The following is a 21,910-nucleotide window of genomic DNA, read 5'->3' on the forward strand; positions in this document are numbered from 1 at the left end:
TCAGCTTTTAAATACCTCTCTCTCTCTCCCCAAAGGGACGGAAACACGCAATGGTCAAGCCCTTATTGAAGAAACCTCGTTTAGATCTTTTTACTTGGCCCGAGAGGTAGGCTGATCTCTCTCCTACTCACCCATTCCAAAGTGCTAGAAAAGCATGAGAATAAACAGCTTATGTTGTTCACAGAAATCAATGGCCTGCTCCATCACTCTCAATCAGGCTTTAGAGCAGGTCATAGCACAGAGTCAGCTCTCCTTGCAGTCACAGATTATTTTAGGCATCAACTAGACAAGGCTGGACCTCAGTGCTGCCTTCGACAAGGTGAACCGTAACACACTACTTCAAAAGATTGGAGGTCATGGGAGTGCACGGCAATGCCTCGCCCTGGCTGAGTTCTTTTTTCAAGTCCATGTTTTTCAGGTTAATTCTCATCATCATTGATCTAGGCCACATCCCGTACCCTCGGGAGTTCCTCAGGGTTCCACTTTAAGTCACACCTTGTTTAACCTGTATGTAAGGCCACTTGCAGATATTGTGGAAAACTGTGCTCTTACTCTTCTGTCATATGCTGATGATACACAGATTGTTGTCTCTCTGTCATTCTAAGAGAATAACAGCACAGCGGACTTGAACAGTTGTCTTACACAAGTATATGCATGGATTAACACTAACTCCCTAAAATTAAACGGGACCAAAACTGAGGTGTTGCTGGTGGGCAACGTTCCCCATCCCTTGGGTCCCATTTATGGCCAGATGTGATGGGTACTATTCTTATCCCCGTCCCTTTGCTTAAGAATCTGGTTCGATAATTAATTATCCGTGAACCACCAAATCACAATGGTGGCTGCCACCTGTTTCGGCATTTTAAGATTACTTAGATTCTCGGCTGTCTTTTCAGCACTGCCCAAAAAAACGGTCCTCCAGGCCTTAGTTATTTCTAGACTGGATTATGGAAATAAACTCTAGAGTATGAAGAAGAGTCTACTCAGGAGACTTCAGATTGTGCAAAATGTGGCGGCTAGACTTCTACTCCATCCTCCAATTTTTATCCGACTGCAAATCTCCTCCGTGAATTTCACTGGCTCCAAATTGAGTGCTATGCCCAATTCAAAGCACAGTGCTATGTGCATAAATGTTTATCCAATTCCAGCCCTAGCTATAGCCGATCTCGTGTCACTATACACACCCATTCAGTCTTCAAGTAACCTCAACCTTGCTTTAGTTCCTTGAATAAGGAGGTCCTGACAAGGAGGCAGAGCATTTTTTCATTCTGGGCCCAAAGCTTTGGAATTTCCTCCCCCCTGATCTGAGGGCTTGTCACTCACTTCTTACTTTCTGGAAGAGATTGAAAACTTGGTTGTTCTAACCCTCCTAATAGGAATAGGAAGAGTCTTCTGATATACTGCCAGGCCTGTTTCGTAGAGTAGCACTGGAAAACCCTGCCTGGGTAGCCATGCACTATATAAATCCTAATAACCTAACATTATTACCTTGGTGCCAGGGACTATTGGGTTATGGCTGACACAGAGTCATTCCACATTGACAAAACCTTTTGAAATTTACTTCTGGCAATAATGCCTGATGAACTGAGGGGGATCGCTGCTGGTAATCTTATACGTGGTGCCAACTAATGTTATCTTGTGGTCATAATTACATAAATAATATTAATTTTAACCTGTGATGATTTTTAATGAATTTATGAATTTAAGAAGTTATTCTTGTTTTAGAAAAGATTACTGGATAACAATGAAGAATCTCAAATACTCCATTGATGATACAGCACAAATTAAACTCTGGTGTTCAACAGCATCATCAAAAGCATGCCCAGAAAGTACCTGGACTCATCAAGTGCTGTGATGCCACACTATCGGCAGCCTCTGCATTATAAAAATTACTACAACGACGCCTGGAAATAAACAAGCTAGCATTACAGTTCCATGTTACCTTTCTTTTCATCTAACGTCCACAAATCACTTTACTCCAGGTTCTCTGGTAAAGACGTATAGATACGATACAGATAAACCCCACCAAGGTGCAGGCAGTCCCACAGCGTCTAGCAACGATCCAGGGAACCTCCTTCCGAAAACGACCCCAGTGACATCCTAACAGTCATCAAGATCAAAATGGACGACAGCACAATCAAACCACAGCTTAGCAATTAACTACCCAAGAGAAGGGAATAGGACTGTCTAAGAAGCACAATACGAGTACTCCACCACTAAAACACAAGACCACAAGGAAAGGAAGCTATTTGGTTGCTTCCATAAATGTCAGACTAAACCTAGAATTCTAAAGGACTTCAGATTGGGCAGAGAGTTACAAAGTGCAGAATTAAGTGCACTAACACCTCCCAGATAGTTGGGAGTGAATATCAAATCCAATAGAGTTGGATTAAAGATTGCAAGGTCTGCGAACGGCCACAGGCCAAACCGTGGGGGAGAAAAATGTCACTATTTCCCACATCACATTTGTATGTCACAATGCATGTCAATAACGCAAGCAATTGCCGAACACTAGTCTTTATAAAAACAGCGTTACAGAACTATATTACACACCATGATTTTGCAGCCATGGAAAACGTGGCCGACATCAGCCATGGCCTTGTAGAATGCTAAACTGAACCAACCGAAGGAAAGGCCACCAGGCAGGCCCAACACAAAAGTAATATTTAATTGTGATTCTAACAATATTACAGTCCTGCAGAGGCAAGATACATATTCATAAACACAGCCTACAGATGAAGTCGCATGGAGTGCTTGATAGCAAATAAAAATAAATTTAAAAAAATAGAAAAAGGTACTTTCAGGTTTTGTAGGCAGTGGAAGGACACCTGCCACTAGCCAGTGCCAGGAAGCTGTACTTGGTCCAAGCTCCACACCAGGCAAGGACGGTGCTGAAGGCAGCACTTTCTGGTTGACTGCACTAAGGTCCTAGCCAGGCAGAACCTGCCACTCCCATCAGGGGCGGGTGATTACACTCACTGTATGACCTGCACTCACCCTTGTGCAGCTCATCACAAAGCAGTCAGGCTTTTCACAGAGGTAATGTGTAAAGCAACGGCACAGCACTTCACCACCACAACCACGCTGAGTGGCAGAAATGAGACTTCGAATGCCAGGTAGGTAACCTGGCATGAGTATCATTTACATCTAGGCATAAATCACTTTTAGCAATAGAAGTCACAATATTAGGCCCAACTGTGTGCAACACCAACAACAGTAGGTACAAGTGAGAAAACAATACTTTCCCTCCCTGCACTCTAATGCAGTGCCAAACATTGTCAGCAAAAGAGCCACCCTAGAGATTACCAACTTCAATGTAACACAAGCGCACCCTGGCTCCCAATGTTAGCAGCAAACAGTACCTACAAGGTGTGTAACACTTACACACAACTTCAGCCTAGGCCACAGTAGTAGATTGTAATGCCAACCTCAGGAATTCACTGACAGAAGAACATGACCAGCAACACCACGGTGCTGCCCTCGCATTCATCTGCCCTAACTCCCACACATCCATTCTGCACCTCTGTGCTGTGCCACGGGCACAGAGGTGCAGAATGGATGTGTGGGAGTTAGGGCAGATGCCACGGGCATCAGCCGACTCCTGCACATACACAAGCGTACACAGTCGCTCCTGGCACCCTAATGCCGTGCCCCGATATGCGGCTTGTGTATCCCACTGTCTGCAGGTATCTTGGGTCCCAAACTACCCTCCACCCATCAACCAACTTCAGCTATCCCACCAGATCACAAGCCTACAGATTAAGTCAACCTTCCATTGGATTCTAGGCCGCTTGCGGCCAAAGTCACACTTTGCAAGATCCCATAACAAGGTTGGGGTGGGGAGAAGACAGACAACAACCGATATGGCATCAGTTTGTCAGGACAATGTGGTCCCCCAGTAGGAGGTTCACTAAGAGGTCTGCAACACACAGGGGGAGGGTCACTGGGGCCACCCGCTAGCCACAGCTACACCCAGCCAGACAATCCAATTTTACCAAATAGTTACCAATTCCAGCACCTCCAGAACAGAGGTGCACTGTCAGGGCGTGTTGAATGGAGTAACCCTTCAATTCCTGTTGCACCTGAAGAGTTCCAAGGCCCGCACTACCTGTACAAGGAAGCGTTTCGTCTGGTGCATGAAGACTTGAGTTGCACCAGACGGATATGACCCCACGTGAAAAGTGAGGCACAAAGTCAGGGGCCCGATGACCTGGGTCGCCCCGACCATATGATCACTCCAAAGTCTATTCTCAATGTGAACCCCCTCGGAAAGAAGAACTAATAACTATTTATCAGAGACGGTATTAATCAACACTGCCTCAATTAAAGAACTGCTTTCGAAAAAGGTGTTTGGCAGCCCACAATCGCGAATTCAGTTTGAAGTTTCTAGTGCAATTTAGCTTGCACTTAGTACCTTTTTCTTGTAAATTGTGATGTATATTTTTGTGTGATGTATGTCTTATTGTTTTAGTGGCGTGCATTGTACCATTATAAAATATTATATGTTTAGTGAATTACGAAGAAGAGGGAGACAAATAGATTCATATAAAGCATAAATATTAGAATTTAAAAAAATGTCCAGTGACTAATTAAGGTCTTCACTGTGACGTATAATTTATATGTATTTATCCCTACTATACATCAGTTTTGTATTACTACTGTTTGTTAGCCAAGGTACAGTGGGGTTACAAGGACTTTCCCCCATGATTATGTATAGTCATATTCACACAGGTTAGTTAGTACCAGTGACCACTGACTGTCGAACGTTCTTTATTTTTAATTGTTAAAAAAAAAAAACTTTCACAAATTAAATTTATTCTTGTCAGAGTTTAATGTTGGATTTCATGCGATTACAGCATGGCACAGTAATATAGGTTAGAAAGTGGACATAATAAACAAGAGCACACCCGGTTAAGTGCCAAGGAGGATTCTTGTGTTTAGTGGAAAGTTAAGGTATTGTGCCCCTCACATTCTAAGAATTTTTGATATTTTTTTCCAGGGAAATATTAATCTTTCTACCAAAGCACTGGTACTGCCTAAGGGATACAATGAAAGTGTATTTAATTGTATAATTTTATTACACAAAAATGCACGAACAAACCTGTTAAAATAGAAAGAAATATATTTTCGCCAATAATAAATTCAACAAGTCTCAAACATATGATTAATTATGCTGGGAAATATTCACATATTCTGCATTATCATATGAGAATGCCTATAAACATCAGATAAGAACATACTCTAAACATAAAAGAGTACAAATAAGTAAAACTGGAAAAAAGTTTGTACTTCTATTAAGACCTATCCCATCCCAAAAACAAAAAAAAAAAACTTTACATAAGAGGCGAATGAAAGCTTTCAAGAACATCTCAACCTACGTTTTCTAGTTAGGGTACATAAATGACTAGTCATTTTATGAGTACAGACTATCGGGGTCCATTTGTTTGTAAGTGGAGAGTGTATGTATTAACATTTAGTTGAATCGCTCTGCAATTGATACTTAAGGTGCTAAGTAATGCTCTACTTGAGATTTGTTGAATCATTGTCATCGATTAAAACATTCATCATATTTTTGTGTTTTGCCATTTTATGTAATACAATTACATTTATCACTAGATAACCCCATATTATCTCCTTTGGAGTTTGCTCATGATTAGGTGTGTGTGGAATGTTTCATTCGGTCCACAGAATTGGGGTAATTTGTAGGCTCTGGTTAGAATTCAGACCAAATTACACCAATCGCTGCGTGGCGGAATTGTTTTAACACAAGGCTTCAGAAATGGGAGTTGGTGAGCAAGATTTGGCATCCCTAGCACAATTTTCTATAGTGAGCGGCGGCAGTGAGAGGGCTGCGTTGAGTAGATTTGCTGCAGCTCAAGTAAATTTTCTAATCAAGAGCAGTAAAATCAACTTGAATGGCCGCACGCTCTTGCACCCCGCATGGTGCCATCCACGGTGATTTTTCAGTGCTGGTCGCGCTACTGGTACTAAAATTGTAGTGCGACATTTATATTTTCCACCCGATGGGGGAACTCAATGGAATCGTGCAGTTTTTGTGTGATTCTGCGGAATTCCGCTGAGTGAAACTTGGCGAGTTATGCCCATTAATACATCTCCGGAATGCAATCATGAGTAGTTACAGGAGAGTAAGCTAAGAACCAGGGGACTGCTGATAAAGATGGTTTCTAAGTAAAGAGTGACCAGTTGATGCATAATCAGGGGTGTGGAATTTATTAAAATATCTACTTGTCCAGGGGACAGGTTGCTTCTCAAATCTACTTGTCCTGTAAAAAGATCTACTTGTCCCTTTGGTGCCATGTAGTGTGGCGACAAATTATGGCAGCAATTAATAGCCTCTCTGATTATGCCAGGGCTACTACCATAGTAGGGCTTGAATACTTGGAGTTTCAATCCCTACTGTAGCAATTTCCTTATTTTGCCACCTTTCTGCAGATCTGCATACTGGGGCTGGAGGAAGCAGTAAGCAATAGTTCCAGGGCTGGAATGCCTTTGAGTCTGCAAACCTACTAACCTGCATGTTTTAAAGATTTTTACCAGCTTCTCTCTAATATTTTCCCATAATAAGAAAGGTTGGACATTTACTCCTGACAATGGCAGAATTAGAACTTCTTCCACGGTTGGGAAGAAAGTGGCTGGAGGGAAAATGAACTTGCAAATTCTCAATAGATTTTCACATGAGCAAATCTACACATCGTATTTACCCACGGTAAAATACAGTTCACAAATAATTTATAGGGGTACGACATATACCATGGGTGCACTTTTGTGACTTTGTTTAAGAATTTGGGGCCACAAGTAGGTAGGTTCAGATTTGTGACCTGCAAATTGCAAGTCGCAAATCCGAATGTAGGATGGTGTCCTTGACACCATCTGTGATTCGCAAGGGCTTCGCAAATGCCCACATCATGAATAATCATGAGGTGGGTCGCAATTTGCGACCCCCTCACGAATGGTGGCCTGCTGGAGACAGCAGACCACCATGTCTGTGACTGCTTTTCAATAAAGCAGTTTTTTTTTTTTTTGTAATGCAGCCAGTTTTCCTTAAAGGAAAACGAGATGCAAAACAAAAACGAAAAATGAAACGTTTTCGTTTCATTTTTTCAGAGCAGGCAGTGGTCCGCAGGACCACTGCCTGCTCTGAATTTTTTTTTACAGTGACATTCACAATGGGGAAGGTGTCCCATGGGGATCCCTTCCCTTTTGCGAAAGTGTTAGCACCCATTTGAAATGGGTGCAAACTGCGATTGGTTTGCGCCCGCGGTCACAAAACAATCCTACATTGCACTGCGAGTTGCAATTAGGAAGGGAACACCCCTTACTAATTGCGAGTCGCAAACCCGTTTTGTGATTCGGTAACCAGGTTACTGAATCGCAAAACTGGGTTTGTGCATCGCAATGTGCTTTTTGCACGTCGCAAACAGCGAAAGTCGCTGTTTGCGACATGCAAAAAGCTACCTACATGTGGGTCTTGGTCCCTAATTAGGTCTGGTGTTAACAAAGACATTTTGTTTTTATTAAACTTCTATTTCTCTCTCTTTCGGCTGGCTTTACTGTGAGTGATCGCATTCTGCTCTTCCACAAGGAGCATATTGCCACACAAAGTAGTTTTGTTCAGTGTCAGGAACTACAGTGGCAATCGGTGACGTAACGAAACTGGAGGGTGCCCCTTTGCAAAGAACATGGAGGAGCCCCCTCTCCACACTCACTCAGGGCAGGTGCTGTGCTGACGGGGCCCCCTGGAGGGCGGCTGCGGGGCCTTTGTTATGCCGCTGGTGGCAACGTGTGCTTTAAGAGTTAAAAAACTTTTTGGGGGGGGTTTTGCCAATGTTTGTTACAATGTTGAGGGCCTGGTAGCTCCCACAACAATAAAGTGTTACAAAAGCCATGTCAAAACAAGACACGCATTGATGAAACTAAAAGACGTATAAAAGTATGTCAGATCAGTTGGCTTTGTCAGTGTGTTTATTTTCATGCTTCCCATAATCGTGTTGAAAATGGTTACACTGATTTTCCATTAGAAATATTTTTGGGAAATACTAGCATGCATCAACACATTTTACTAAATGACACTTCATTTGCATATAATCAGAGAGCATTCTGGGAGCATTATACTTAGCCTCTTAGTCTAAACTTTTCAAACATGTGTGTACACGTTTTTTTTTTTTTTGTACTGGAACCAACGTCAGTAGTGAAGTGTGACCTTAAAACATTTCTTTACAGCACGCACCCTAATAATGAAGGCTTTCAAATAATGAACCATAAATACAAGTTCGAACAGCATTAGCTTTTGGAAACACATTACCTCAACTGCAGAGAGTTCAACTCTCTGTAAACAGGCAGCCAAAGGGTTTGTGCTGCAGGGGGTTGGGCCTACTTGTCCCAAGGACAAAGTAAATATAAAAACTTGTTGCCCTTGACCCCAAACAAGATGTCCCGGGCGTCGGGCGATAGGAATTCCACATCCCTGCATAATTGATACATATTTTAATGTATATAATAATCACTTTACTGCTCTATGAATACAAGATTTATACTAGTAGTTCCAAAATTTTTAAAAATGCATTAAATGGAACAAAATGGAATGTTTTGCTGAGACAATGATTAAGACAGACAGTGCTAACTATCTTGTAATGCAAGCTCCAGCCTTCCACGGCTGCTTTTCTCAAGATAGTCTACCTTTATTTATAATCTGTTTATTAATTGAACAACAATTATAAAATACCTTTTCTGCAAACATTCACGATAGTCTACTTAAAGATACAAAGAGTAAATTTTCATGATGAAGCTCTCAAAAGAAATACAACGTAATTATAACAATAGGTTTCCAGAATGACATCCATAATATAGTCACATACTGTGGACCATCATCCCATCTATTGGCTAGGCCTGGAATTGTAAATTACTTCTCTTTGAAGTTGTAACCTGTGGCAGCCAGTAATAGCTGGAGTTGTACAGTACTAGCCTAAACAGAAATGAGAACAGCACTAAAATGCTGTACAAACCAGTCAACCATTTCCCAGCAATTTCACGATCGTCTTTGGAATGCTATGCCTCAGAGGTGTCTTGCTACACAAGATAAACTTCTCAAACTCACCTCTGAACCAGCAAAGGCCTTCGCTTTGGTAGTTGGCTCCACTTGTGAATGACCTGAATCCCAATGCCTCGGGCTGATGCTGGCTGCAAAAGAAGACAGTACGTGAGGAGGAAGAGTACAATCAGTGTCTCACCAAAATTCAGACAAAATGGGATACAAGGAGTGATAGGAGGAGGCTGATAAGAGAGAATGCATCTATGTATGCTGTTTATGTACCCACGGCTTAACAAATAATGCAGAGTTGGCAATGTGGCTCAAGTGTCATGCACCCAGTGTGTGTTTGGACTAGTGCCTATCATTATCCGTTTTGATACATGAGGGGATGTTGGAAAGAAGACTGGGTTAGCATGCCTTACACAGCTGTTTTCTTGTTGTACACCAAACCTTTGTCTTTTATACATTACGTATGCTAGGTCTGTGAATTTATGTAGATGCTTATGTTTCTTGTCTCTCGGTCTCAGGCCCAGCAAGCAGGATTTAGGGTCTGCTGTCAGCACCAACCCCGTTAGCTCCGATACCTTCTCTGTTATCACACTCCATTCCCTGTGCACTTTCCCAGACCAAATGATAAAAGTGCGCTAGCGGAGCCTGGCATCTTGGGCAGGTTGGGTCCGAGCAGGGAAGCATATGTTTAACCCTGGCTGGTGAGAGATAGGCTTGATGTGTATAATTAAATTGCGTGTAGCGAAACCTGGGGTTTCTCGATACCCCTTGCGTGTGGTGTAACGCGTTCTGCCATTCCTCCTGCGAAATCGGGGTTGGGAGGACTGCGTTCCACCTTCTGAGTATTTTCTAGGTTGGGTGCGGGGTATTTGTTCAGAGTTTTGTATAGGTTCAACACGACTTTCGACTGGCTGTCGTATTGTAGCATGTGGTGTAATGCTGGGGAGGTCGCAGGTTCTTGGTTCCCTGCTAGCCACAACTTCTTGATGGAGTGGCATATGGCATAATATGTCATGAACTGACCGGGATTTACAGAAGAGAGATCTGTTCGAAGGACATTAATTTCCCTTCTTCAAAGCAGTCACCTATCGTCTCTATCCAGGCCGCCAGTGAACGTATTCTTTCTCCTCTTTCCCAGCCAGGAAGTACGCCCAGCTGTATGAGAGGCGAGTAGGGGAGCGCGCTGCGGCCATTTTGAATATATCTCTTCCAGCATGCATGCGCCACTAGCATGAGTGGTTTATCGGACACATCCCTCGGAGTCCTGGTGGCCAGCCAGGCTACCAAGGGTGTGCCGCACAAGTACGTCAGTACCCGTTCCGATTCAGCCAGTGTGGGCCTGTGTATCCAGCTCAGTATCCACTGTAGCTGCGCAGCCGCGTAGTAGCGTTCAAAGTTAGGGGCGCCCAGACCGCCCTCAGTCACTGGGCGCTGCAGTGTAGTAAGTGCGACGCGCGCTCTGCCTCCCGCCCATATGAGTTACAACAGGGCCCCGTTCAGGTCCCGGAAGAAACTCCCAGGGATCAAAAGCGGCAGTGCCGCAAAATAATATAGTAGCCTAGGTAGTATCAGCCTGTTTGCTATCGCCACTCTGCCCATGGGTGATAGCGGTAGTTTACACCAGAAACGTAGCGACCCTTTTATGGAGGCTAGTGCTCTCCCCAAGTTTCCATCTCTGAGGTCCTCGGAGCTGTGGTATATTTGTACCCCCAGGTATTTGAAGGAGTCAAAACATCATTTCAATTGCCCGGTCTGGGATGTACCTCTATTTGGCAACGGCCGTGGGGACAAGGGGAACACGCACGATTTTCCCCAGTTCACTACTAGACCAGATAAACCCCGAATTCAGTCAAAAGTGAAATTACCAGCGGAATCGTCTCAGTTCCCTTCTGCAAGTATATTAAGGCGTCATCAGCATATAGAGAGAGATATTATATGTTTCGCCCCATTCCGGAGTATGCCCCAGCTGTCCTCCATCATCCGCAGGCGGGTCGCCAGTGGTTCCATCGCTATTGCGAACAGCAAGGGGGACATGGGGCACCCCTGTCTAGTGCCTCTAGCAATCGGGATGCTGTCAGATACGACTCTCCCCGTTTTCACACATGCTTGTGGTCTGGCGTATAGTGTCTGCACCCATTGTATATATTTAGGGCCTATTCCCATTTTCCGCATGGTGTCAAACAGGAAGTCCCATCCCAGCGTGTCAAATGCCTTCTCAATATCTAATGCGAGCACCATTTCTTCAGGCGCCCCCGGTGGAGTGCCCCCCATCACTCCCAGTAATCTGCGGATATTTAGAAAGGTATTGCGCTTGGGGATGAAGCCGTTTTGGTCGTCGTGTATTAAGGTGTGAATAACGGGCGCTAGCCTATTAGCCAATACTTTGCCCAGGATTTTACAGTCAGTGTTTAATAGTGATAATGGCCTATAGGATTTAACGTCCATAGGGTCCCGACCCTGTTTGGGTAGGACCACTATCATGGCTTCTCTTTGTGAGGGGGGCAGCACCTTCTGGTTCCAGGCTTCCTCGAACACTTTCAGCAGGTGAGGCTTTAAATAATTTGAATATTTCACGTAGTATTCTAGTGGGAGGCCATCTATTCCCGGTGCCTTATTCCTGGGCATCTGTGCTATTGCTACGTTTAACTCCGCTACACTCAACGGGGCTTCCAATTTCTCAGCGTCTCCCTGAGACAATTGTGCCAATTGGGATCCTGACAGAAATGCGGTGCGCTGTGTAGGCGTACAGGTCGTTCGCTTGGCGTAGAGGTTCGCGTAATATTCCCTGAATGCCCCATTTATCTCCTGTTGTGTGGAGGCCATCTCTCCGTTGTCTAGTTGTATGGCCCCTATTGGAGATTGTTGTCGGTCTCCCTTTAGGAGCCATGCCAGCAGCCTGCCTGACCTGTCTCCTTCCGACTGCTGTCGCATCAAGTAATATTTGTGGTCATGCCTACGGAGGCGAGTGTCTTGCTTCTTTATGTTTTGAGCACACCTCTTGCAATGCGGTGTATGGTGCCTCCTGCCGTGCCACCGCTGTTTCCAGCGCTCTCAATTCCTTCTCTAGGTTACTGATCTCCAAGTGTAGAGTGCGCCTAACTCCCCAAGTGGACGACATACAGTAACCCCTGATCACCACTTTATGTGCCTCCCACTCTGCTGCCCTTGTGCTCACGGAGTTTATGTTGGTTTCCCAGTATTGCCTCAGTGCCGTGCCCAGTCCCTCTGCATATGCCTGTGGAGCTTTCTCCTTATTACTCTTTAGAAAGAGAGCATACATGAAATGGAATCAGAAATTCACCAGGTGCATTAATTATAAATTTGACACAGGCACTTTTAATACGGCAGTCTGCAGTACAAATCCACAATGCAGTACAAAGAGAACCAACGTTTGTGGAAAGATACATCTAGTATTTCATTATGGGGATGGCAAACCATTTTCAAATGAAAGCGAAATGTAAAGCATAACAATTCAACTGAGAACATTTCTCAGAGATTCTCTATACATTTGGAAGGAAAAACATTTTATGCTGAAAGTGTAAAAAGAAAAACCTGAATATTCAATTAAACAATTTCACAGACATTCGACAGACTCACTATATAATTCAATGAAAGCTAATGATGTGATGCAGTCTTTGATTATAACCAAATATCTGGAAGAAAATCCTTGAGTTGCATTAGTTCGATAGATGTGTTGAAGTATTGTATAGATTTACTTTCTGTTGACCACATCCTGTTTCAAGCCCCTGTATCCTCATAGCATGAACTATGGGCTCTCGTGGCAAGGCTTGGCCATCCAAAGTCCATCACTTCAGAGCCCTGGGTGTACTGAGACTACTGGGCACAACCACTGGCCATGTGCCTGTGACCTCTGTGTCCACTGCCTATGGCCTTCAGCCTTGCCCATTAGGCTCTGGATACAGGGCTTGGCCTTATCCCATGGTATTCACCACTCCCAGTGATTTCATAAGTAGCACATGGTCTTCGGCTATGTACAATAAAACCTAGCAGAAATGTAGACTTCAGCTGCTGCACCATGTGTTTTTGGCTATATAGGAAAGGCTCTGATCGGAAATGTAGCCTTTCGCTGTGCACCAAGTTCAGATGATGCCCTTGGCGGTCTCTGCGTACTGCCTTGGTCAGTGACCAACGACTATGGATGCGTATTGGCAAGTCTTGCATCTAGTCCCCACAACTCTTGTGCTTTTAGAAGTGTTTACTACTCTATCAAGTCCTGACATTTTGCCTTTGTCCTGTGTTCCACAGTATTTCACTCCATTTACTCAACTATGATTTTGTTGCTAATTCTGAAGCTGCGTGTTCCTCAAACTGCTCCTAAACTACAGCAACCCACACCACCTCCCTACTAAGGCACACGCTAAGGTCATTAACAAAGATACGTTTCTTACTTTCGTCCCAAGCAAGAATACATCCTTTCACATTCTGACTAGCATTATGTAGTCATGCATTTCCACGTTCAGTTTTCCCTACACGCGTGCACTCCACATTCCTTTTTCTGGTTACAACGACATTACAACTAAAAAAATGAATGAAATCTTTTCAGAGTCTGTATGAAGCAAAGGAACTGTTATGAAGATGGTGGGGATGGGCTGAGAGGTATGAGGCACCCTGCATGCAGTTAGAAAGTATCCAAATTCATAATTTCACACGCACTAAATTCACATCTCGTGCCTAGCAACCCGTTCACTTTGCAGTGTTTAACACTGAAGCTCAATAACTTGTTATAGTGCCTCAAAACCCAACTCAGATTTAATCTGCCTAATATGTATTTAATGTTTGTCAGTCTAATATGATCTCAGGTTAGACTGCCTTGCTGGTAACGAATCCAAACTATATCCAGTCTTGAAAATAGCATATTTTATCAAACATTAAAGGTAAAGGTGGTACGTTTTGTTTCCACAACTGAATACCAAATGTTTGTAACATGTTTCTCTACAAGACTCTGTTCTATGCACAAGTGAAAACCTTTTGTGAGGTTGTGAAGTTTGCACAGAACTTTGCAAACTCTGCAAAAAAAACATATTTTCACCTTTACACACCCAAATAAAAAATCTATAGCATATTTCCAAACTCTAACACCTTACAAAGTGTCAACAAGAAGATGAAGGGTAAACAAACCTCAAACATCGAGAAAATGTGGGCACATAAGCATTAATTCTTCGAGGCCAGTGGTATGGAGATTTTTTTTGCTGGTTAACATTGCAATTTGTCCTTGAGACCAATGGTGACTACTTGGACAGAGCCAACATCTTTGGCACAGATACTGCTTTTGTGACTTTGTTGGCAGTGCAGCACTTGGCTGTTTAGAAGTTGAAATGGAACCCTTATTAGTTTGCAATTCGATCATTTTGCCTCATTATAATGTCACACAAGCCCGAGCCTCCATTCAAGGTTAATCAAAGCACAGGTCCCCCAACTCCTTTATAATTTGTACATTTTTGGACATACTGACAGTTCGTCTAAAGCAGAAAGTCTCAGATTTATTCATGTAACAAAAACCTAATTTGACTGGTAAGCGCACCACTTGCCCCACTGCATTTTTTGCATGATGCAAAGCACTTTAGATTGTATTGTGGAGCCCACCACGCTTTCAGGTCAGGTCCCTATGGGGTAGGAACAGTCCAGTGCTCTTTAAAGCTTGGTAGCAAATTTTACAGGGAGGCTGGTACGCTACACTTCATAAGTCCAGCAGTTATACCAGAGGACCAGGAAACTGCTCTACTGAATGATTAGTTTGTGGGATATTTTCGAAAGGGTAGACAACTATGTTCCTCTGACAACTACTCTGAATTGAGGGAAGATGCTGGAAACAAAAATAACTCCCTGGTTTCCAGCCTGCTGAGTGCAGCGTGGTCAAGTGGACACTTGTTCTGGTGGCCACTCAAACAAATGCTAATTAAGGCTGGTCCCTTCAACCATTAGGACCCTTCAGGCAGAAGACACTCCTTCACTCAGGCACAGATTTCATCTAAGCACTCGGAAACTGATCACACTGGCTCTTAGCTACGTTTTCCCATGTATCCAAAGCACGCTTATTCAGAGGATGTGTTTGAGGCCTAATAGGAAGAAGCCTTGTATTTTTTCACAATGGAAATAAAACAAGCTTTTTTTGTTTTGTTTTTTTAAATAAGAATTGGGAATCGTGCAATTACCATGCAAGAGTTAAAAATGGAAACAAAAAGCAATGCAGGAAAATTGGAAACCTAATATCAAAACAACCATGAAAACACAGACAATTGTAGTTTTGACTTTCAGTTCACTGAAACGCCACAATTTGAGTATTCATTTACGTAAACAGTTAACAACTTAATTTGTGAGCCTCATTCATTCATTTCAATACTATGTTCGATTTTAAACTTTGGGTGCTCACCAAATATGGCGGCCCTAAAACCACAAATAAATGTGCACAAATAAATGTGCACCTTATGTACAACTAGTCAATCTGGAAGCGATCTAGAAGTTCAAGTCAGTCTCTTTGAATACCACGACAGACGCAGAAAGATGTTTTCCTTTGCTTATGCTATCCTTTTTCACTAAATCATGCTCCTTAAGGTGGCCCGTCAGGGTTTCTAGGTGTTTTAGAGGGGTAAGAGAAGGGTGCAGATGCCCACCCTTAACATAAAAGTGCACAGTGGCAAATTTCCTAGTGCAGGCTATACAAAACCACAACTAAAGCTGTAATTACACCCGCAGACTGTCTAACAGCATCACAGCCTTACACAAGATTCAGTATCCGGCAATGCAGCTACTGCCACAAATATCCCTTCAGGACTCACCGGTTTCACAATCCACTTCTGGCGAGTACCACTCTCCTCCCAAGCCTTTTTCAGGAGCTTGATGTCTACGGGTAGAACAAAGGACTGCGGGAAGAAGTTGAACTCTTTCCTCCCAAAACGCGCCTGCATCTTGGAGAGGTTGCGCCACAGACGGTCCTTCCTCCCAATTTGAAAAGAGCCAGGGAAGTGGTTGAGCTGAAATGAGGAAGGAGGTTATGAGACCGGTACATCATTAGCAGACATTGTACAGTAAGTTGGCTTATGAATGGATTTGTGATCTTGTCCAAATTACTGAAAAATGACTCGCTTCAACTGTGATGCCCCCAATCAACTAGAATGCATAATTCCAGCAGAGGCTGTGCCCTGCTGCCTTTTCGAACAAAACACTGAGTCAAATGCATCATACACAAAAACAAAGGAATCCAATAATATCAACTAGAAAAGTCTACTCATGTGAAGGTCCCAACTTACCACTACTAGATTAGAATTGTGTTTTGCAGGCCCTTAAACCACGATAAAACACATATTGCAATTCACAATAGAAAAGTTATTGACCATCTTGTAGTGCTCAGACATGGCATTTACAGACACTCTTGAAATATCAAAGGCTCATTCAACTGTGAACCATGCTTCCCCATCAACAGAAACACTGCTCGCCTCTGTCAATGGCACAGTTCACTTCCAGATGTTGACTCAGCTGACTTCCTTTCATGCCAATTAACTGGTGTTCCTCACCCCAAAAAAACAGGACTGTTTACTTCTGGTACAATATAATACATGTGAGTGCAATTAGCTATTTTTCAGTTCTGCAAGTTAGAGCCTATGGCCTGGTGGCATCAGTGATGCCATCGCCAAAGGAAGGGCATGGCTTCATAGAGATGAAAGATAACTCCGAGGTTTTAGCAAGGCCTGTTCCAGTGTTGAGACTTGCACATTTCCTTTTTGAGCTAATATTTCAAGAGTGCAGATGCCAGAAGCCACTGCTTGTGAACATCATATTGGGTAAAAGCCTGACATTTGGGTCACACACAAAAATCTCAAACAAAAAAATCCACTAAGCAATGAAAGTCACACTGCATGACACGAAAAGGAGGAGGTTTTATTTGCCACTTGTCTGAAGTGCTAGATGGATGACCTCTGCCATCTGCAGTAGTTCTGGGCCCACATACCATAGAGTGCACTGCCTTTGTTTGTGCCAAGGTGTGCCTTTAAACAGGTGAGCCAAGCGCAGAAGCAAAGTGATTCCCTCATTTCAGGAGGTACACGCCCCCTGCACAAATAAGAGACCGCCCTCTGAAGATAACGCTGGTGCTACATGTGCGCTACAGCTGTCGGTATTACAGAAGGGGGTATATAAGCATCTGTAATAGCATAACGCCCCAAGGGTACCAAGTGCTGACTCTCACTCCTGTTGTCTTCCCCAAGGCACTGTGCGTAATACACCCTTTCCCTCAAATCACCGATGACGGCAATACAAATATGGTATCATTAACAAATTGTTGATAAAGTCTTTTGCACTTTACCAGCCTCACCTGAAGACCAGCTTTGTGTGCTTGACTACTGCAGGCGGCACTGGGTCTTGTTTATTTATATTGCATATTTAGTGGATGGTATGGTGTGGTATCTTATGTTGTCATTACAATACATCATTACATTCTGTATCTAGGTTATGATGCAAGCCTGTAACCAAGACATCATTGTAAGAAGCTGGCGTGGTGGGTGGTGGGTACCTAGGGTGTTATCCCCTTTTACCAGGTCCAGGTACCCCCTATTAGTGAAGTGTAGGCAGTGTCTAGGAAGTCGGGGCTCTCTAGATGTAGCTGTGGATGTGTAGCCAAGAGTTATCTAGGAGAAGTGTAAAATTCGTGCTATACCACAACAGTCACCCAGGGGCTTATCACTCCTAAAAGAACCAGTGTGTTGCAAAAGTAAAGGTACTTTATTATAGGAACACTAAACTAGATTACTTCTAGGCTATCCCCCAACTGGAGGTTAAGTAGACACTAAATACACACACACACACACACACACACTAATAATTAGGAATTAGCACAGGAAACAACAAGCATTGATAAAAATTAGTGAAAAATAGTGAGGGTCAAACCATATTCTAAAATAGTGGAATGTGAAGTGAAGTCCCCCACACAAGGATATGGAGTCATCAGATCGGAGCTATGGGAACACAGGACCCCAAGAGGTGAGTACCTAAGTGACTCCCAGCCACCAAGAGAGTAGAGGTCGGTACCTGGTCTTCCCAAGGACTAACAAGAGTACTTGGAAAACGGATTCTGCAAGAACAGGACCAGATCAGAGGAATCCAAAAAGTGGATTTGGGAAGAGTGTAGTGTCCAGTCGGGAAGAAGCCACTACCCACCCTTCTGTGGATGAAGATACGGGTTGCAGAGGAGAGATTAAGATCAGAGGAAACAATATTGCAAGGCAAAGTCATCTCGGGACTTGCAAACTTGTTGGTTCCTGAAGTGTCCAGTTGCGGTTCCTGGTGGAGTCTTAAAAGCCAACTTTGGGGACCCACCGCAAGGGAGTCCCTAAATAGCCCTACAAGGGGGATTGGTCACTCTGTATGGTGACCACCTATCAGAGACGGTCATTGACGTCACCTGCCTGACCTGGCCACTCAGATGCTCCCAGGGGGCTCTTCACATCTTGGTTTCAAGATGGCAGAATCGAGTGGCCTTAGCAAAACAAAATGACGACGGACGGAGTGCTGACAATGCAAACACTCACCCCCAGGCACAGATCTGGGTTTAATTCATCGTTTTTTTTGCTGCCCATGCCATTCCAGTTTGGACCCAGCCATATGCAAATCAGTCTTGACCCTGTTCCCATGCCACTGGATTCAAGCTAGCCTGGCTGATGAGGGGTGAAACCCCGAAACCGGTCCCAGGATGCTTGTTTCCGGTCCAGTGAGGACCTGGCTTGGCAGTTCGGTCTGGACTGTTCCCATGAGGAACAGGGTCAAGACTGATTTGCATATGGCTGGGTCCAAACTGGGGTGGCATGGGGAGCAAAAGAACGATGGATTAAACCCAGATCTATGACTGGAGGTGAGTGTTTGACAATGTTCAGCATTCCGTCCATCACTTGTTCTTTTTGCAGAATCGAGTGGCCACCTGGAGGAGCTCTGGGAACCACCCCTGGGGTGGTGGTAGACAGGGATGTGGACACTCCCCTTTCCTCTTTCCAGTTTCACGCCAGAGCAGGGACCAGGGGCTGATGCAAACCAGATTATGCAAGGAGGTCACCAAATGTGCCCTTTAAAGCAAACCGGTAGCATGGGGACACACATTTCCAAGGGAAAGGGTGCTGCGTCATTCTCCCACAGGAAATCTTTTGTTCTGCCTTCCCCTGCCTGAGCTGGCCAAGCAGCAGGAGGGCAGAAACCTGTCTGAGGGGCTGAAGCAGCGTGGGCTGCCTGGAAAACCCTGGAAGACTGGTAGGAGCAATACTGTGGGGTCCTCTAAGGAGCCCACACAGTGCATGGAATCATACAACCAATACTGGCATTAGTATTGTGGTATGATTCCAGCATGTTTGATACTAAACATGCCCAGGTTTGGAGTTACCATTATGAAGCTGGACACGAGGGACATGTGGCCAGTACACAAGTAAAATGGCTTCCCTGCACTTACGAATTACAGTGCACTGAAACTAGAGGTCGCAGGGGCAAGTCTGCTCATGCAAGGGTGCCCTCACACACAGGGACCTGCACCCTGCCCTCTGGTCCAGGAGGGCCTGCCATAGGGGTGACTTACAGTAACCTGGTGGAGTGACCTGTGGTGGAAGCATGCACAGGCATAATCGCTGGGGTCCTGGTCAGCAGGAAAACAGTCTAAGGACACTGATAGCAGGTAAAAAATGGGGGTAAGCATGACAAAAAGAGGGTACTTTCCTACATTCATCACCTAGAATGTTATACAAAGATCATTGAAATGCCATTCCTAGGAGGAGGCTGTGGATGGGGTCTCTGTATTAAGAGGATCTAATAAATACTACAATTCATCAAAGAACTAACTGCCTTGTGTTGTGGAGAACATTCAACTTAACATTAGCGACAAGCGACTTCACTGTGTGGGAACCAGCGTGCAGTTTGACATCTAAGTTTAATGAAGATAAACTGCTTGGAAACCAGTGTGTGAGTTGGCATGTTAGGATTGTGACAAGACCCCAACACGCAAAATACAGGCATTATTCTTTAAAAGGTAACCATCTACAAACCGTCTGAGAAGAAAAATCGAACAAAAGGTAAAGCACTTAAATTTACGTGATTAAATTCTTCAAGAGTCAAGTCAAGAGTTCTAGATCCAAATGAAAATCCTACGGTCAGAAGGAAAGATATGCCGACAGTGTTCAATATTTCAACTGATTGTGAAATGGTAGTCAAAGTATTTGCAGGTGTGTTAAAAAAAAAAAAGAGTTAGAATGTCTAAAATATTACATACATATGATAAAGCTCAAAACTGATGCCCAACCAAATATAGCTAAAGTCAAAGATGTACCACCTTCTGTCAAAGCATGAGAAAGGAGTTAAACTGGTAGACAATGGAATAATTAAGAAGTTGATTTCTCTGAATGACTGTCACCAGTAGTAATGCACGAAAAGCCAATGAGGAGGTCAGACTGTGTTGACTTGAGAGAACTTAACACGACTAATTGAGGATCATTATCCACTCCCTGACAACAAAATGTTGATCTCTCTTAATGGGGCCAAACACTTCATCTTTGGATCTGAATTCAGCATATCACCAGGTAAAACTGGACTCTGCATCACAGGAGCCAACGGCCTTTATCATCCCATTCGGAACTTACAAATTCCTCAGAATGCCCTTTCGGCTGATATCTACCAGTGCTGTATTTCAGAGATCTACAGAGAAATTATCAAAGGGGATAAAAAGAGTAAAGGTATATCAGGACTATGTACTAATGTATGGATCTGACTTATGCAAACATGTCAGATTGCGATAAACTCTGAAGAAAATGCAGAAGGATTAACACTTTTGAGGTATCAGAAATATAATATTTGGGACATATGATTACAGGCTCAGGAATTAGGCCCAAGAGTGGATTAGTAAACACCATAGAAAGATTAAAATCACCTACCAACAAGGAGCAACCGTTTACATATTTAAGGAAGGCAGAATTCTATAAACACGTCTGCTCGCAATTTTGCAGAAAGGAGAATACGAGACTTCTACTAAAAAAGGGCAGAGAATCCGTATGGTGTGTGAACATGAATTTAATGATGTAAAATCAAGTCTGGAAAATGCATTAAACGTAACAAGTTTGGTGCTAAAGATGAAACAGTGGTTATGATTGACGCAAGATCACAAGGATTAGGGGTTGTCTTACGACAAAAATCAGAAGGTGTACGAGAACCATTTTATTTATATCTCGTGGTCTAAGAGGAGCAGAAAAAAACTCTTCTGTAATTGAAAAATAGGCTGTTGGGGTGTTTTGGGCAATAAGAAAGTTGCAAAAATTTATATGGGATAGAATGTACAATCAAAACAGACCACAAGCCTCTGAGAAAGTATTTAAAAAATTTTTTTTAAAAAAAAGGTGTTGACCAAATTTTGTATCTCATTCGTAAATGGGCGGTTGCACTACAAGAATTTGAGTTTGACCTAATCTATGTACCAAGAGCAAGTAATTTACAGACAGACTGTTGTTCTAGGATGTGTTCCGTGGAAACATCTGATGATCTAGAGGCTGATGAATATTTTGGAGGAAGAATTTGAGGAGGAGTTAAAGGTTTGCTTGGTAACAGAAGGGGTGGTACAGGAGGATGAATGAAGAAGGGAACTTCGAGAAGACCTGAGTCTTCAAAAAGTGACTGAAATGGTGTCAAATGGTTGGGTAAATAAAAAACAAAAAAATGTGATAAGGAAATCAAAGGGTTTTACAAGTAAAAGATGAGCTGGCAGTCATTGATGGGTTGTTACTTAGGGTTAGCAAACTAGTACCACCACAGAAACTTTACAAGAAATTAATGAATACGCATGATAGTCATATGGGAATGTCAAAAACAAAAGAGCGC

The 21,910-nt window shown here is 43.4% G+C and overlaps 1 protein-coding gene across 2 annotated transcripts in view; it reads right to left on the reverse strand.

The window, feature by feature from the left end:
* TTLL4 (tubulin tyrosine ligase like 4) overlaps window positions 1-21,910 on the reverse strand; it is a 322,322-nt gene that overhangs the window by 144,629 nt on the left and 155,783 nt on the right. For both annotated transcript variants that reach the window (XM_069227141.1, XM_069227142.1), the window contains exons 9-10: window positions 15,856-16,050; window positions 9,116-9,198 (exon numbers count right to left, since the gene is read on the reverse strand). In XM_069227141.1, the coding sequence (XP_069083242.1) occupies window positions 9,116-9,198; window positions 15,856-16,050 (278 nt within the window). The remainder of the gene's footprint in view (window positions 1-9,115; window positions 9,199-15,855; window positions 16,051-21,910) is intronic.

This window comes from Pleurodeles waltl, chromosome 3_2 (genome assembly GCF_031143425.1).
Source record: "Pleurodeles waltl isolate 20211129_DDA chromosome 3_2, aPleWal1.hap1.20221129, whole genome shotgun sequence".
Classification (NCBI taxonomy): Eukaryota; Metazoa; Chordata; class Amphibia; order Caudata; family Salamandridae; genus Pleurodeles; species Pleurodeles waltl.